Source organism: Desmodus rotundus, chromosome 5 (genome assembly GCF_022682495.2).
Source record: "Desmodus rotundus isolate HL8 chromosome 5, HLdesRot8A.1, whole genome shotgun sequence".
NCBI classification, from domain to species: Eukaryota; Metazoa; Chordata; class Mammalia; order Chiroptera; family Phyllostomidae; genus Desmodus; species Desmodus rotundus.
In genome coordinates this window covers 22,355,884-22,369,779 of record NC_071391.1, presented here as the reverse complement: position 1 = coordinate 22,369,779, position 13,896 = coordinate 22,355,884, and the positions used below count along the sequence as shown (strand labels likewise).

The 13,896-nt window shown below is 49.4% G+C and overlaps 1 protein-coding gene across 6 annotated transcripts in view; it reads right to left on the bottom strand.

Annotated features, from left to right (window-relative positions):
* Positions 1-2,460: 2,460 nt before the first annotated feature.
* Positions 2,461-13,896, bottom strand: part of LMO2 (LIM domain only 2) — a 32,187-nt gene continuing 20,751 nt past the window's right edge. For 5 of the 6 annotated variants that reach the window (XM_053924708.2, XM_053924710.2, XM_053924711.2 and 2 more), the window contains 3 exons: positions 13,318-13,540; positions 8,793-9,008; positions 2,461-4,060 (listed from right to left, as the gene is read on the bottom strand). In XM_053924708.2, the coding sequence (XP_053780683.1) occupies positions 3,841-4,060; positions 8,793-9,008; positions 13,318-13,358 (477 nt within the window). In that variant the 5' untranslated portion in view covers positions 13,359-13,540 and the 3' untranslated portion in view covers positions 2,461-3,840. Of the gene's footprint in view, positions 4,061-8,792; positions 9,009-13,317; positions 13,541-13,663; positions 13,798-13,896 lie in introns of those variants that run through there. The other variant, XM_053924707.1, reaches the window with a different exon arrangement.

Sequence of the window (13,896 nt, the reverse complement as noted above, 5' to 3'; positions counted from 1 at the left end):
GCATAAAAAGGTGTTCCAAGCTCATCTTTTACCTCCCTTGCTTCCTTCCCTTGCCCCTCAGACATTCCTGGGTTTTGATTTAGATTTGTAGAAAACTCATCTCCCCTATATATTTACTCATTGGCCCGGCCCCTCTCTAGCCAAAGCTCGCCACCAGCACCACCAGCACCATGAAAACCCGGGGCTCACCTGACACCTTGTTCGGAAAGGTCAAGGTCTCTGAGTTTTTGCCCTTGCCAGTGTTACCTTCTTCCTCATCCGGAGTAATTTCAAATGTCATTTTCTCTTTACTCCAGATAGACACCCCTGGGCCGATTTTATTGTTCCCTTATCTGTGTTTTCATAGCACTTTTTATATATCTTTATTATGATGTTTAATTTTTTTTTAATTTATTGATTTGAGAGAGAGAGAGAAAAACATTGATTTATTGTTCCACTTATTTATGTGTTCATTAGTTGATTCTCGCATGTGCCCTGACTGGGGATTGAACCCACAACCTTGGTATATTGAGATAATGCTCTAACCAACTGAACTACCTGGCCAAGGCCTACGGTGTTAATCTTGTATTATTGTGCTTTGGTTATGTTTCTGATTAGACTAAACTCAATATTTTCAAATACCCTGGGGATAAAGTATTGATTTTTATTTTTGAGGCAATAAGCTTGAGGTTCAGGGAGGGGAGCCCTAGAGGCAGCAGAGCCCAGGTGAAGGCCGTCAGTTACAGCCTACCCCTGTCATTTATCAGCAGCGGAACCCTAGGCAAGTCACTCAACCTGTTTGGGCTTCAGTTTCCACAGCAGTAACATATGGATGATAATAAATAGAAATAACCCACATGGAGCTGCCATGTGGGTTAAAGGAGTTAATATTTGTAAAGCACCTCGAAGTACGCCTGGCATGGTGTTATATAAATGTTTGTTAAGTAAAAAGTCACGTCGTCACAACTCAATTCCAAGTCTGCAGATGATAAAGTCCCTAGCCATTGCTCTATCTAAACTTCGTGGAATTTTAAGATTCCCTGAGAAGCAGTGGTAATATTAGAGATAGCAATAAAAGGAAGCTGGTTCTGGGCATAAGACATTACTGAGGTGAGAGGGAGCAGAATGTGCCAGCGTACTGCTGAATTAAGGCATGGGCCAGGGGAGGCAGCAGGCGCCTGGGTCTCCTGACTCTGGGTCAAGGGCACGTGGGTCACATACTCAGGCGAGGATCACCGGGGTGGGCTCTGGGAGCTGGTCCCCAAGGAGGTCTCTCTCTCTGTCTTTTCTTTTCTTTTCCAGGAAGTCTCTTATATGTCCTTCCTCTCGAGTCAGTTGTGGGTCATTCTGGCCCCTGGGGTGACCTGCCACCAACGCCATCCGTGCACTGGCAGTTCTGCCAGGTAGGGCCACCGTTAACTACTGCTCCACGGAGGCCGGCGAAGGTCCTGGGTCTTACGTGTGCTGCATTGCCATGGAGAAAGAATGAAGTTTACGTTTCCAAAGCAAGAATCATTTCTATTTCCACCTAAGACTGCTCATAATCGAGTTGCATAGCTAAAATCGATGACCACTGTCATTGTAATTAATGCTGATGCGACTGAAGGAGTGCATTGACCTGTGATTGAGCTGGCGGATGACAGCTCTTACCTGAGTGACAAAACTATGTGACGATTTTAGGTTTGGGGACCGTGGGTGGGCAGTGTTGGTCCACACGTGCACATTTGTGTCTGATGTGAACTGCTAACAACTTCGAGTGCGTGACCTGCCTAGCAGGGGGGTTCGAGAACAGCCGTCCTCAGTCACCTGCAGGCTGATTACAACTCAGATCGCAGGACCCCATCCCCGAAGTTTCCGATTCACTCTGACTTGGGCGGAGCCCGTGAACCTTCATTTTCAGTAAGTTCTCAAGTGGTGATGATGATACTGCCAGTTCAGGGATTACAATTTGAGAACCACATCCGCTCACTGGCCACACCTTACTGCCGCTGGAGTAGAAAGGCCATATAATTATATTTGTTTTTTTCTTTTAATTCCTTTAGTTGCCTTTCCTTTTCTTTTCTTTCTATCCTCACCCTAGGACGTGCTCGTTGATTGCAGAAAGAGGGAGAAGGAGGGAGAGAGGGAGAGAAACATACATGTGAGAGACATCAATCTTTTGCCTCTTGCACGTGTCGGGACCAGGGACCGAACCAGCAACCTAGGCATGTACCCTGACCAGGAATCGAACCCTTCGGTCCATGGGATGACACTCCAACCAAATGAGCCACACCAGCCAGGGCTAATTAGATTTGTTTTAAATAGGCCACCTTAAGCAGCCGGACTTCCCAACCACGTTTACAGACCGAGAGCCACCCCTTGATTATTTCTCCTCTACAAGAAAAAAAATACACCAAAGAAACCATAGTGATGGAAGTTTTAAAGAAATACCATAGTTAACTGTAGATATAGGTGCATGTTTCGGATGTCTTAATAATTAAACATGTTAAGACTGCTTGGTGCTTGCTAATTTTTATTAAACAATCCATGTAGGTTGTTCTTTCATTGGGGTGGGCTTGAGAGGTGAGGACCAGCAGGTGGCGCTCAAAGTCAATTCACGGAGCGACCTGGACTGGGTGGAAAGCAAAAGCACCAAGGAAGGTGCCTGCTTTAAATCCTCAAAGTAAGGTCCTCTTAACCACTTGTCATAAAATACCTTGAGACACGCGTCTTGGAAAATCGAAGTGTCAAGCTCAGCATCTTTGCCACATTTCAAACTAGGTAATTACCTTCTCTCCCAAAGGGAATCTGTTTTATGTGTTTGTGTCCTTTCTAGGTTACAGGTTTCCCAAAGGCAATGACCTTGCCTTCCGTTCCTTCCATACAATGCTGAAGTGAAACGCACGTTTTACAATACCAATTTAATTATTCTGCATCCCTCTGAGCTACATGATGACCTGTTATCTAATCGCTAGTAATATAGAAATGTGCCTGCCTTGTACAAACCCTAGCAATAAACGGAAGTTTTTATTTGACCTCAAAGTAAATTGCTTATTTACTTCTCCTTTACGATGTAAAAAAAGCCACTTTCCTGACAAGCCCAATTGTAAGTCATTATCAAACAAACACCACTGCGTTTTAGGCTGTCGTTTTTATTGTCCACAGAGGTTTTCTCTTCTTTTTTTAACTACACACAACGAATACTTTGATATAATCTAAGGTAATAAAATAGTTGAACGACCTTTGTTTTTCAGATTTACATTTGTATAGAAACAATCTGTGGAACTCTTCGCCTCAAAACTAAGGTATCTAAGAACCGTGATTCATCAGTGTTGTTTTAAATAACTGTTTGGTTCGGAAGCTGCTGTTCCCATTCTCAGCTGAAATGTGTCTCCATGCAGTTTCCCTTGGGTCCAAAGCTTAAGGCCTTGGGAAAGTGGCCAGGAGAAAAAGGATGGTCACTCTCCTCTCTGTCCTTCCCTTGTGCACAGGACAGTGATTGGAACAGGGCTGTCACAAAAGCCAGGAAGGAGAGAAATCAATTGCACATCTCTAGGTTTCAAGGGTCAGAGTCATACCACGTCTTCCCACAGCTCCCTACCTGTAGAGGTGACGTTCCGTCCTGACAGCATGATGCCTGTCCCTCCCCAAACGCTCCTTTCCTTCGCTAATCATGTCAGTTATTATGGGTAGGCTGTTTTGTCCAAGTCCTCCCTAAAGGCGGGTCACTCAGTCACATTTAGGTATCACTCTTTGCGTTATATCACTTTGATGCTGTGTCCCCTAAGAAATGCCTCATCCCGCCCTCAAATCCCCAAAGTGCCTAAGAGTGAAGACCCCACGGAGACAGTGATTTCAGCAGACCCTCCCCCGCAAAGACGCCTAGATCATCCCATTGATCTTAGTCCACTCGTAGATGTCCTGCTCGCACACTATGTCGGAGTTGATGAGGAGGTATCTGTCACCCACGCAGAAGTGTTTCTGACAGGCGGCACACTTGAAACACTCCAGGTGATACACTTTGTCCTTCACCCGCATCGTCATCTCATAGGCACGGATCCGCTTGTCACAGGAGGCGCAGAGACCATCTTGGCCAAAAAGCCTGGAGGGAAAAAAAAGAAAAGCTAAGAAGACCAGTGGCAGAGCCAGTGGGAGAAAGGGCTTGAGAAGCAGGCTGGCTTCCCAAGATGTCAGGGAGCAAGGAGGAACTGGGTGCCGACAGGTGGCCGACTCCGGCAGTGTTCCCTGCAGGGCAGGGGTGCTCTGGGATGAAACCGTCATCTGTGGCACTTGTGTTTCGCATAACTGGTCCCTTGTCTGAGCTCCCCCCACCTGCAGCACATTCTCCAGGCCTCTCGCCTGCCCCGGGCCCCTCTTCTGTGGAGAAGACTCAGCTGAAGCATCTAAGTGAAGAGGTTAGGCATGGATCATGTGTCCCCTCCCAAGGGGACTTTGATTTTAGAAGAGAAGCTGGAGTCAATCCCCGGGGACCCTTTGAGAGGGAACTGACCAAGAATGTAACGAAATGGGCATCTTTCAGAGGCTCCCCATGTTGAGAGCCACTCATCCCACCCACAGGGAGGGTGGGTCTTGAATTCCTCCGTAAGCTACCAAGGCCACTCCACCTGACAGTCCACAGAGACCCCAGCTTCTGGGTGACAGAGGGAGCCGGATGGAAAGCATGTGGCGCAGTAATCATGCCTCAGAGATCTGGAGGACAAAGAGCGTCTCCACATTGAATGGAAGGTCTTAATTCAAGGCCCTCGCTGCCCCATTGCTGTGAATCTTTGGAGAAACTTCTCTTCTGACATTGAAATCAAGACTCTCCTGTTTCAGTAGATCAGTCCCTGAATATTTCAAGCAATATTCAGTGTCAATACGGGGGACGCAATTCAGTGGAGCCTCGTGCGGTGGTTCTCAAAGTGTGGTCCTGGGAACTTGTTAGCAATGTACAATCTCGGGTTCCCGTGACGGAGACACTCTTTGGAGGGGGCCCAGCATTCAGTGTGTGCATGAGCACTTCCAGGTGACTCTGGAAGTCCGAGAAGCAGCCTGCAAGAGTGGAATTGCACCAGCATTGGAATCAGAAGACCCAGCTTCCATCCAGGACTCTCCCTGAGTACCCACGTGACTCTGGGAAGACTCTGATTCCCATGAGCTCATGAAACGGCAGTGACCGTGGCATCTCCAGCACTCCGCTGTTGGAAGGATCCAGGGGACTGTGCCAAAGCACCGACAGCCAAGGGCTAAGCTGACCTGGTTGTGTTTTAACGCATCCCAGGTGTTCCCAACTGTGCCCGTCTTGCAACAGGGGGTCATTTTCACATGTGCCTGATAACACAGCATATTAGCAGGTTCTTGCCACATAAACCTTGAGGACAGTTTTCGATAAATGCTCATTCTTATCGAAAGTTCTTATTCACTTCTGAATGGCATGGGATCAATCAACTGGTACATTCTGAGAGGTTGTAAGCGGGGATGAGGGCAGTTGACAAATTTTGAAACATTCGGGCAAAATTAACGGGATCAAGGACATGGTCTGCGTGTAGGGAGCTCACTGTCAGAGCCAGGGCCAGCTCATTTCTCTCTGTATCCCGTTTTCCATCTGAAGAGCTCTGAGTGGTTTCAAGGCACCACCTGGGAGCAAACTCATTACTGGGGGAGAACATTTTATCCCAACGTAGCAGATGGTGGCGCGGCAGGGAACTGCCGTCGTGGAGGTCACAGAGTGGGAAGACAGTTCTGGTTTCCTGACTGTTCAGTAAGTTGAGTTTGGGCCTGAACAAGGATAAACAACTCACAAAGCAGTGTGTGTGGACTGCAGCCAACTGCCTGCGGGGGTGAGACCCTTAAGGAAGGAGAGCGTTTATTAAAGGGAAGTCGGGGGTAAATTACAGTACACATCAGGCAGCTAATGAAGGGAAGGACGAAGGAACAATATTTGAGAGATAAGTTCAGGTCTAGTTAGCATCACCTCTAGCAAGCCAGGTGCCTGGGAGCATGTGACTCCTCTCTCCTGGCTTCTGTGTCTTAAGCAAGGGGACTGGAAGAACCGGCCTCTCTCTGCAGCCCCTTCCAGCTCAGGCGGTCTGAGATTATACTCACTGTAGAAACACACTAGGACAGGGGTGTCAAACTCATGTTCACTGGGGGCCACATCAGCCTCGCGGTTGCCTTCAAAGGGTTGAATGTAATTTCAACTCCTTAACAGTTAAGGCGTAGTTACATTTATACAGTCCTAAAATTATTTTGGCCCTTTGAAGGCAACTGAGAGGCTGATGGGGCCCCCGGTGAACATGAGTTTGACGCCCCCGCACTAGGACTTGACATCGACCTTGAGCATTCATGTCCGGCACTGAGAATCGGTGCCTTAGGCTGGGTATCCCAGAAGCAGAGCCGGAGGTGGGGAGTTACTGAGAAATTACTGAGGATGTTTTCTCGGGAAACCGTTAGGTGGCCAGAAGCCCCAGACAAAAGTCAAGGAAGGCAAGCCAAAGTGCATCTCCTGTAGAGTCCCTGGGCGGAGTTGTCCGGACGGGGCATCAGTTAGCAGGACAGCAAGGGGACTCTGCGGCGTAAGTTCTGTCTCCAGGTCACTGAGGCAGGCACGGCTGCGGGGCTTTGGTACCCCTGCAGCACCGGTCATGGGGGTCATCGGGGTCATCGGTTAAGGCACTCTGGGGGCCCGGGGTGGGGGTGGGGGGCGTGGGCATGCTTCTGGCCTGAACAGATGCAGGGGCTGGCTGCTGAACGTGAAACCGCTGGGAGGTGGTGGGTGCTCCGCACACCAAGGTTGGTAAAGAGGGACCGGAGGGGATCTGGGCCCGCACTCACGTGAACAGCTACTGTTCGGGGCCCCAAATACGCAACACACACAGCACAACACACACAACACAATAGCTCGGGTTAGGCTCTGCCCAGCATCTCGTGAGTATTTCAGGCTAAATGTCTGAAAATAACCGTAACTGGTCAGTCAGCCATTGGAGATCCTTGGAGAAGTTGTCCCAGCGGGAAGAGCTGACCGCCACCACGAGACCCATTTAGTCACCTCTCCGACGTGCCCTTCGAAGGCACTGCCAGAGACCTTACAAAGGCAAGTAAACAAGTCCATGGCTAAAAGGCCATCCCTGAAGAAGAATTTTTTTTCCTCCTCTGTCAAGAGGTGTCTCATCGTAAGCCTTCTCCTGCCCATTTTAATAGCAATAATATAAATACTGTATTAAAGGGTGTCTGAAAACTCCTGCACTCACACGGAGTTAATTAACATGTTGCCTAGGAATGTAGCAGGGAGAAGAATTATTTCGTGTCACCAAGACACAAGTTAATTAACATTGGGTTCTCCCAGACTATTTCTTTCTCTCCTTTTTAAAAATGGAAAAGATTAACAAGCCCAGGCAGCACCGGATTTATTCTTGAATGTTATATAAAACCGTAGAGATAGGGAGAAGCCTGGGCTCCTCTGACCTTACTCTATCTGCACTTCATTTAATAAGATTCAAATGATTTGACAGGGATGTAGTCAGGGGCCCAATGGGAATCATTTGCCCGTCTGCTTTCTGCAGCGATTCGGCAAACTGGTAGAGAGCAAAATCAGGTCTCTATTTATCCCAGTTTTATTTTCTTATAACTTACAAGAAAAGTGACCAAAATGGTAATCACAATCATTGAAAACCCTCCTTATTTCCTCTAAACCACCAAATTTGTGAGGACTTTGTCAGGGAATTTAGGGGGGGAAAAGCTTATTCCATCAGTCTCTCAGTAAACAGATAAGCTTCCTTCACTGTAAAATTGCCTGCATATATATTTTTTTAATATAAAATGCTCTGCGGGCAGGTTGGGGAGGAAGAGCTGGCCTGGCAGCCAAGGGCACTGGAGTCTAAACAAGCTTCACGGGGCTGGGTGGTCCCAATGCATCAGGGCTGCATGCTCCACGGACCCTCTGCCACAGGGAGATGGCCAAAACCTGACAGCTCCACACGTGAGCAGCTCTGACAGCAGAGGGCACAGAGCTACCTCCACAGCAGCTAATGTGAAACTGAAAACGCTAGAACATTCCGGGCAAAGGCTCTCACTAAGTGCCAGAAAATTCTCATGGCCAATAACATGTATGACCTGGAGCGTCAGAGCTGTCCCAGCGCTCGTCTGCGTGTGGTGGAGTTCCTGTTTTCCCTCCCTTCTCCCACCTCTTGTTCTGCAGACAGGAAACGTCTTGATGATAACGTCGGGTTAGTTACAGAGCAGCTGACATCTCTTTGATCCTTGGGCACCACCTCCTCCTTGGAAGCAAGTATTACTATTACCCCATTTTACAGGGAAGGAAATTGAGGCTTGGGAAAGTTAAGTAACTTGCCCCAGGTCACAGAACTAGAAAGCTAGGGTGCTGGGGCTCAAGCCTACAGCTGACTTCGGGCCCTCCTGTGGTGGCAGGCAAAATCTGGGAGTGCCGTGGCGGGAACACACTTTCTATTTTTAAGTTTCTGCTCACATCATATTGGAGTCATACAAAAGAATATTTATAACCCATAGGTATGCTTTGAAGCATTAAATGAGCTCCTAAGAGCCCAACCTCCAATGTACAAAGTGTCCTGAATTTTGCGTTTATCATTCTGTTGCCTTTAAACAATTAGCATTTCCCCCCATAGAGATGTATGAAAACATGCTTCTCAAACAGGAAGCAATGCCAACTGCTTCTCTGCATGGGGCAGCTGAGACTCAGCCTCTGCAGCCTGACCTCATTCTGGCAGGCAGCAGGAGCCAGGCAGTGACCCAGACTCAGGTGGTGGCGGCAGCCCGGGCCCCTGCTGAGGGCCCTGAGCGGGTGGCGAAGAGGATACCTGAGGTAGTCTCTCCGGCAGAGCTTCCGGCCCAGCTTGTAGTACAGGCGCCGGCCCACCTCGCCCAGCCGGCACCCGCAGAGGTCACAGCTGAGGCAGTCCTCGTGCCAGTACTGGTCGATGGCCTTCAGGAAGTAGCGGTCCCCGATGCTCTGCTGGCAGCCTCCGCATGTCAGCAGGGACGGGGGGATCTGCAGCACCTCATCCACAGGCTCCCTTGAAAGAAGGCCAAGCATTAGGGATAACCACCTCATTTTGGTGAAACAAGCACACGCAGGCAGGAATCCCTCTGGGCTGACAAACAGGGACTGTCACTCAACTGTCTGTCAAGAACATACAGAAAGGATGGACCAAGGTATCCGCAGGCCGGACCGAAGAGAGGCCCTGCCAGGTGTTCGGACAGGAGAGAGCTAGACCTTATATCCTTCATCTTTGAAGAAGTAAATGCAAGCCCTCACAAGTTTGGCTCAGTTGGTTGGGATTCATCCTGCAAACCAAAGGGTCATGGGTTCGATTCCTAGTCAGGGCACATACCTAGTTTGCCGGTTCAGTCCAGGTCAGAGCGTGTATGAGAAGCAACTAATCGATGTCCTTCTCTCACATCGATGTTTCTCTTCCACATCAGTTCAATGCTTCCCCCCTTTCTTTCCCCCTTCTTCCCCCCTCTCTAAAAATCAGTAAGCATGTCCTCAGGTGAAGACTAAAAAAGAAGTAAACGCTGGGCTCCGAGACACCCAAGGTGACTGTAGGTGGTCCTGGCTCCCCTACCCCCACCCACAGCCCAGTACCACGCTCACACTTCTGGCCTGTGTTCTCTTTCCCACTCTCCCCTCCCACTCTCCTTCTCCATCTCTGCATTTCTCTTTTCCCCCCTCCCACCCCTGGACCCAAGCACACTGCCGAACCCCAGGAGGGGCACCTGAACTAAAACAGTTGCTTGCTGCCAGGACAGCCGGCTAGCTACAGAGCTAAAATTCTGCAAATTCCACATGGAATCTACCTGCCATCCTACCTCAGGCCCTTCCCAACTGCACCAAAGCAGAGGTGAGGAAGAAAGAAGAAAGTGAGCACAAATTATTTTAGGTTGCTCTCTCTTTCCAAGATAAAAATTCCAGCAGGATGTAATAGAAAGTCTCATTATTTTATTTTATTACAGAAATTTCTTAGCCCATCCTTCTTACCTAACAAATCCCTGGAGAAAACCCCAGATGTTAGAGCCATTGTTAAACTTACAAAGGACATCAAACAGACCTTCCTGCATGTGAAATTTTTTACAACAGCTAAACTGATGTGGGTGAGGTTGATTTAGGCAAGAAAATGGGGAGAAGGCAACAATTATTTTCAAAAGAATGAAAGACGACTAGCCCCTGAAATCTGCATCCAGGCTGTTGTTAGTAGTGAGCCCACGACAAGTGTTCTTTCATTAAAGGGCCATACAGCTTCCAACTTTGCTTAACTTAAATCTGAATACTTTTGTTTTTACATTTTAAAATAAATACCTTTACTTGCCAAGGGAAAATAAACAGAAGAAATGTTTCTAGCACCAAACGGGACATAGGAAAACTCCAATACCTGTTGATCTTTAACAATTAACGAGTGCTCTTTGAACCTTACTCAAACACAAATCTATTTTAAAATATCTTTTATGTTTTAAAAAAATGGACCTGATTCCAAGTGTGAAATTCCCATAGGGGTATCTCCCTCTGGGCACCCTGAGGGTATAAATCTGTGTGTCCTATTTCTAGCTGGGACTAACTGACCAGGGCCTGTGCCCACAGAGCTCAGCATGCCCTGCACTCCGGGGCGAAGAGGCTCAGGTCACCAGTGTTGGCGACACACTCTGACAGCTGCAGGTGACTCTGTCTGCAAAGTGCACACTGCCCTGTGAACAGGTGGGGGTACAAAAACCAAGCCCACACTTTGCAGATTGAGTATGGGGACCTTCATGAGTTTATCTCCTTTTAGAACAAGGAAATGTGGAACCCAAGCCAGTTTTCTTTTGAACACTCAAGACGTCAGTTTTAAGAGTTTGCTGAAGCCTGACCTGCTTTTCTTTGTTTCCACAGGTGAGACAGAAGGACTTCCAATTCTCCCTTCTGACAAAACAATATCCCCAGCATTTTCATGTGCAACAACTCAGAATTGCATCTCTTCTCTTTCCACAGACCCTGGTCTTACTTGGGGCTTTTAAAAACACTGAGGGAACCTCAGCCCCGCTGGATGCCCTGATGTTGATGCTACCAACCAACTGTGAAAGAGGAGAATTTGCACTTAGCTGGTGCAAAACTGCCTGGAATTAAAATGAACTGCTCTTGTTACTCACTGGGAGGGGCTGGGGCCACTGACTGCATGGTAGAAAAAACCTCTACGTTCATGAATTCTGGCTGTCTTCCTGCCTAAATGTGTCATTTGCATATGTCTAGGCAAATTTTTATCTGTAATTTGGAGATGTGATCATACTGACTCAACTTGGCTTTGAGCAAGCACCCAATGAAGCATCTGGTAGAACAGTGGTGCTGCAGTAGGTATATTAAGCACAAAGCTATTGTGATCGTCTGAGATAGGAAAGGATAGGAGAAGATATTGGCTCTATCTTTCTATAATTAATGACAATATCACATGATTTTTTTGGTGGATGTTCCAAGCCAATAACTGAGTGGGATTCCCCTTCAAATTAATATTTTATATTCCCCTAGAGCCTAACTGAATATTATATCTGAATACACTTCATGCTGGATTTCTGGGATAATTTCTTGAAAATTTCTGAGAGGGGAAAAAATGTGCTGCAGTAATTCCTCGACCAGCTGGTCCATCTCCCAGAACAGCCTACCTTCAATGGGCAAAGGGTGAGGCACAGGATGGAGTAGGGGAGCATCCTTCAGCAGGTGCCTGCTGTGTCATAAGGTTAGGGTGTTTCAATTTTCTAATCTCAGTGAAAAAGCACAAACTTTGAAAAGAGCAAACCTCCTTCAGGGAACTGAAACCTCCAGATTTATCTTCTAATAAAAGGATTAGAGACTAAGTTCTGCTGATCGAAAAGGCATTAGGCAGCAATTTATCCAATTCACTCTTACTGTATTACCATGGTCTTTGCCCAGGCTCTGAAAACTCAGAGCTAAGTTGTAATTCTAGGTTTGTTTAAAAAAAAAAAAAGTGAGCAAACCACCCAAACACCCTTTAAACCTCGTGTGTGTGCGCATTATTTTTCTCCTCAGAGTGTAAGGAAGCTGTTTTTTGTTAGAACAAACCTAGCTGCTTCTAGAACTGGTGCCTGAACCTTCCAGATTGAATAGTGATGTTTATATCCTCACTGGATCCTGGTACTTCCTGTGTTTTATGAGAACATGCTGAGCTTTTATGCTGGTAACTGAGGGTGCAACCCAGGTAGATAAACACCACAGAAGGCTGAAATAGGGGGAAAGGGGAGACTTCAATCAGGAAAGCACAATTCTTTTAAAACAGGAAAGGGAAAGAAAACAAAACAAAACAAATGCCTCTTAAAAGCACAAATGGACAAGTCATTAACCAGCTCCTTTGGTCTGTGTAACAAATCCCTTCAAAGGATTAGATGGGGGACTTCAAAGGAATAAAAATTCTCAAAACCAGACAGCTAATGAATCTTAAGGGCATGTGCGCTGACGGGAAAATGGTATTTTAAACAACCCTCCCTGTCCAGGTTAACGCTAAGGAATGGGCTGGAGGTATAGACATAGGCTGGGCACAGGGAAACACTTGCAACTAGTACGAGGCTCAGCAAACAAATGCGGCAAACACTCGTCAGAGCTCTGCTTCTCTGACCCCAAACCCCTTTGAGGCTGTAATAAGAGCAACGAGACTGCGATCCCCACAAAATTCACCTATACACAAAATGTATACTAACTTTCGAGGTTCACGGGCCCCATCGGAGGACCCTGAAGGGTGGGGCGCGGTACATGTATCCAGATAAACTCGGGATTTAGGTGCTTCAGAGTCTCTGGAGGCCAGAGCGAGCTTCGAGGTGGACTCGCACACCCCCACCCTCCGGCCCCTGGCTCTGCTGGCTGCTGCCCCACCTGCGGACCCGGAAGGGGGCCGTCGGGGACTCAGGAGGCCTGCACTGGAATGTTCCCCTTTCCAGGACCAAATGGACAAAGAGAAAGAAGACCGAGAAGGAGCGAGAGGGGAGAAGGGAACAGAATGAAGCCCTGAACGCTCTGGGGACTGCACCTGCGCGCCTCCGAGCTCCCCCGTGCCTGCTCCCGTGTAAACTTTCTGGCCCGAGGTGGCTTTGGGAAGCGTCCCGGGTAGCCGGGAGGGGCCCGCAGAGGCGCCTGGCTGACCCCCACTCCCTACCGCCCGCCGCCCAGCCCCTTTCCCGGTGCCTCCGGAGTCACCGCGGACAAGGGGGAGCCCCGCGCAAGGCAGGAGGAGCCAAGGGCGAGCTACGGACGCGCACCTGGAGCCGTTTTGCTGGCTGCCGGCGCCATCCCACCGCCCCGGGGCACGAGGCCGTGGACACCGTGGGTGGCAGGGGCGCTACACTTACTCAGACGGGTCCAGGCTCTTCCTCTCGATGGCCGAGGACATTGGGGAGGGAGGTGGCGTGCCAGGCGGTGGGGGCGCTCCCTTTGTGGCTCGGAGCTGGCCGGCTGCTGGGGCTCGGACCCCCTCCGGTGCTCGGGCGCCGCCGCCGCTCCTGCGCCTCTTCTTGCTCTGGCGCGCTGGCGGTGAGCTCGCCCCTCCGCGCTCAAGGACAGTCACCGCGCTCCCTTCAAACGCCAAAGAGAGAGAGCGAATCACCGGGCTGCCAGCGCGCTGCGGCCGAGGCGGGGACCCGAGCGCGCAGCCTGGCCCCGGGCGGCTGCAGCAGCTGCTGCTGCTCAGGACTTAACCTTCCATCCCGGTCCCGCCGCAGCCACCGCCGCCCGGTCCGGCTCAGCTCGCGCGCTGTGGCCCGCTCCGCGCCGCCCGCGGGGATGGTGCGCGTCCGCCCGGCTGCCCGGAGCCCCTGCACCTTCCGCCGGGGGCAGGGGTGGGGGGCGGCGGCCGGGGGGCAGGGGGGGGACCCTGCCTCTCTCCCCGGGCTCCCTCCTCTCTCGGGAAGGTCTATTTTCGCTCAGCTTCC